At 50.4% G+C, this 4,494-nt stretch overlaps 1 protein-coding gene across 1 annotated transcript; it reads left to right on the plus strand.

Annotated features, from left to right (window-relative positions):
* Positions 1-318: 318 nt before the first annotated feature.
* On the plus strand, positions 319-1,640 carry LOC123135248 (BTB/POZ and MATH domain-containing protein 2-like). Its single transcript, XM_044554307.1, has one exon. The coding sequence runs from the start codon at positions 319-321 to the stop codon at positions 1,492-1,494; it is 1,176 nt and encodes a 391-aa protein (XP_044410242.1). The 3' UTR covers positions 1,495-1,640.
* Positions 1,641-4,494: the final 2,854 nt, after the last annotated feature.

Raw genomic sequence — 4,494 nt, forward strand, 5'->3', positions numbered from 1 at the left:
ATGGTCTGAGTCCGATTAGGGCTTTCTATGTTGCTTGTCGGACGAGCTGTACTACGTAGGGTTAGAGATAGATAGATCGTGTACGAGTAGGACCAGGTTCAAATTAGTTGGTGTCCGTGTAGGACATGATTCGGCCATGTGTTTATATACAATACTCCATAGCCACACGTAGAAACAAACGTGAGATTTTTTGAGAGATAAAACAAAATTCAAGAACGACCAGCCGGCGGTGCCAGCTCTCTGTTTCTGACGACGCGCAACGTTGGCGCACAGCGAAGAGAGTAGCGGTGTCTCCGCACGGACAACGATAGGCTCGTCATGTCATCGTTCACCGGCGTATCCATCGTTGAAGACCATGAGGGGTGCTCTTGCAACACGTCGGCGGTCGACCCTGGCACGGACATTGGCTACCATCTGTTCATGGTCAAGGGCTACTCGCGCACCAAAGAGTTGTTGTCCATAGGCGAGAGCATCAACACTGGTCCTTTCATAGTAGGAGGTCATGACTGGTTAATCGAGTACTACCCTAACGGCGCATATCCGAGCTGCGCCAACTTCATCTCTCTCTATGTATCCCTTTTCCACGACGATGAAAAACTGGATGCCAGGGTCAGTTTTAGTCTCGTCGACCAGGTTGAGAGGCAGACACCAATGTACATTCATGCAACTAATAGAGCTTGCAGGTTCGACAATGATGTTTCTTGGGGCACCAACAAGTTTTTGACAAGAGAGGCCCTTGAACGATCGGCACATCTAAAGGGTGATTCTTTCACCATCCGGTGTGACATAATGGTACGCAAGGATCACAATACTGAAGATGCCGGTGGCCACGGCACCAAGGTGCTCCTCTCAGACATAGACCAGCATTTTAACATTCTCCTTCAAACCAAGGTGGGTGCTGATGTGACATTTGAGGTTAGTGGTGAGATGTTCACTGCACATCGTTGTGTGCTTGCAGCCCGGTCCAAAGTCTTCATGACACAACTCTTTGGTCCCATGAAGGAGGACATTACCACTTCCGGTGTCATACATGTCAAAGATATGAGAGCAAGCGTGTTCATGGCATTGCTTAGATTCATCTACACGGACTCATGCCCTGAGATAGAGAAGGACTACATGGAGGAGGAAGAAATGTCACAAGTTCTTGAAGAAGAACAAGAAGATGGTACAGTAGAGGATGATGAAAACTGGCTACAATGGCTTCAAGACTTGTTTGTGGCGGCAGACATGTACGATGTCGAACAACTCAAGCGCATATGTGAAATGCGATTGTCTGATAACTTAATTTTGAGCTCGGTGATGTCTACCCTTGCTCTAGCCGAGCAGCACCACTGCCAGGGATTGAAGGAGGCATGCTTGAAGTTTATTCAAGTCCAACCCCCCTGGTGCTTGCAAACAGTAACGATGAGTGATGGCTGGGATCACGTAGTTTCAACCTATCCCTCGGTTATAAAGGAGATTTTTTTCAAGCTTGCTTCGAACCAACGGAAGTGACACTCTTCTATATGGTACCGATGTTCCTTAGTTATACCTGAAGTGACCCTCTTATATACTGATAAGGGATCTTCTAGAGATGTCGTAGTATGTGTGTTTTGCTTTCAGTTTTCTCGTCATGTAAAATTAGCCTATATGCCGAATCAAAAAAATCGAACACATGGACAAATTGTCTCCTCATGGAATATATGGTAGGCGACAAATTGATCCGTATTGCAGCAATCTGTAAGATTCACAGCTAGTCTTTTTATCCTTGTATAGTACTCTGTGTGTCGTCTCTTATTATTGCTTTGTGCCTTCCGTGTCATGTAACCCATTTAGTGAAGAAGAATGTATGCTAAATCAGGAAAATCCGTTTCTTCATGGAATGTATAGTCTGCAAATTAAGGTGTCCTCAGTGGTGGCAGCAAAAGTAGGCAAGTTTTGGTGGGAGTTTTTTTTATTGAATCCACAAAGGTGCGACTTACATTCTAGTAGAAAATAAAATACAAATTCATGAAATTTTGACTCTTAATTGGCATATAATAGTTTAATTACCATAAGTGTAACACCCACCGTGGCAAACAAACAAGGACGTGAGAATTTTTTGTGCGAATAGGCGAAAGCGTCTTACCCTCGGTGAAAACAAGACGAATAGTTGCAGCTTTTACAACTGGACTAAAAGTATCCTTATAGTCGATGCCATACCGTTGTTTAAAACCTTTTGCTACAAGTCTTGCTTTGTAACGATCAATGGTTCCATCGAATTTTTCTCTTAATCCTAAACACCCACTTGCAGTCATTGAGGTTTTTATCTTGCTGTGGAGGAATCATGTGCCATGTGTTGTTTCTTTTTAGGGCCATGTACTCTTCTTTCATTGCTTTCTTCCAATTATCATCACTAAGGGCTTCTTCAAGGGAATATGGCTCGCCTAGTTCACCTGTGGAACATACCAACCCAAATGTTGTCATATGTTTGTAATTTACGGGTGGTATTACCCCTTGCTAAAGACGGGTGCGGCGTGTCGTAGTTGGCTCCGGCACAGAAGATCCCGTGGGAGCTACAGCAGCCGATCCCAAGGTTGATGCTGGTCACCAGCAGCAGCTGCAGCCGCTTCAGAAACAGAGGCTGGATCCTCTGTGCACCGGGACGACGTAGCGACGTGAGACGGAGCCACACGCACCGCAGAAGATCCCGCCTGGTGAGATTCATCACACGGCAATGATTGAGCCGGTTCCTCGCGCGTGGCAGGCGTGGGGCCCGTGCCAGGCGGCCGTCTCAGATCCCGCCGCTTGTAGCAGACAAGCTGGACGGGAAAACGACCACCCGTGGGCCCTGGTGAGTGCGGGTCGTCGCCACCAGCTGCGTGCTGCCGCGTGGCGCAGGCGGGGCCGCCTGCTGACGCTCGGTCGGGTGCGGGAGAGGCAGCGTTGGGTGCGGAATCCGGAGCGGATCGCCTGGACCGATCTGCAGGCGGCGATCCCGGGGCGGATCCTGCTGGCAGGTCTGCCACGCCTGCGGGCATCGATCCCGAGAGGGATTTGCTCCCCAAAACCTGGCACATAAAATATGGCCCTATTGGGCAATTTTCTTCGCTGTTTTCAACTCCGTTTTCTTAAGCGTGGCTCCTTGTATCATCACACAACTCAGGCAAAGTGGTGAGAGGGTTAGTCACGAAGCATAGGCAGCCGAAGACACGAAGGTGGTCATATGTGGGTGCAACACCATAGAGAAGAAAATGCGGTGTGTGTGGCGCAATGACACGAGAGGGACGTCGGTTGAGGAGGTAGGTGGCTGTGTGTAGGGCTTTTTAGGGCCATGTACTCTTCTTTCATTGCTTTCTTCCAATTATCATCACTAAGGGCTTCTTCAAGGGAATATGGCTCGCCTAGTTCACCTGTGGAACATACCAACCCAAATGTTGTCATATGTTTGTAATTTACGGGTGGTATTACCCCTTGCTAAAGACGGGTGCGGCGTGTCGTAGTTGGCTCCGGCACAGAAGATCCCGTGGGAGCTACAGCAGCCGATCCCAAGGTTGATGCTGGTCACCAGCAGCAGCTGCAGCCGCTTCAGAAACAGAGGCTGGATCCTCTGTGCACCGGGACGACGTAGCGACGTGAGACGGAGCCACACGCACCGCAGAAGATCCCGCCTGGTGAGATTCATCACACGGCAATGATTGAGCCGGTTCCTCGCGCGTGGCAGGCGTGGGGCCCGTGCCAGGCGGCCGTCTCAGATCCCGCCGCTTGTAGCAGACAAGCTGGACGGGAAAACGACCACCCGTGGGCCCTGGTGAGTGCGGGTCGTCGCCACCAGCTGCGTGCTGCCGCGTGGCGCAGGCGGGGCCGCCTGCTGACGCTCGGTCGGGTGCGGGAGAGGCAGCGTTGGGTGCGGAATCCGGAGTGGATCGCCTGGACCGATCTGCAGGCGGCGATCCCGGGGCGGATCCTGCTGGCAGGTCTGCCACGCCTGCGGGCATCGATCCCGAGAGGGATTTGCTCCCCAAAACCTGGCACATAAAATATGGCCCTGTTGGGCAATTTTCTTCGCTGTTTTCAACTCCGTTTTCTTAAGCGTGGCTCCTTGTATCATCACACAACTCAGGCAAAGTGGTGAGAGGGTTAGTCACGAAGCATAGGCAGCCGAAGACACGAAGGTGGTCATATGTGGGTGCAACACCATAGAGAAGAAAATGCGGTGTGTGTGGCGCAATGACACGAGAGGGACGTCGGTTGAGGAGGTAGGTGGCTGTGTGTAGGGCTTCAACCCAAAATGGTGGTGTGAGGTTGGCTTGAAGAAGGAGGGTGCGCAAGACATCATTTGTGGTGCGAATCATGCGTTCCGCTTTGCCATTTTGGGGGGAAGTATGGGGGCAGGAGAAGCGATAAGCAACGCCGTTGGAGGAGAAGAAGGCGCGAAGAGATGAGTTGATAAATTCACCACCATTGTCACAATGTATGCTTTTGATGATTACATTGAATTGGGTGTAAATAAACGTAAAAAAGTGTTGCAGGACC

This window comes from Triticum aestivum, chromosome 6B (assembly GCF_018294505.1).
Source record: "Triticum aestivum cultivar Chinese Spring chromosome 6B, IWGSC CS RefSeq v2.1, whole genome shotgun sequence".
Classification (NCBI taxonomy): Eukaryota; Viridiplantae; Streptophyta; class Magnoliopsida; order Poales; family Poaceae; genus Triticum; species Triticum aestivum.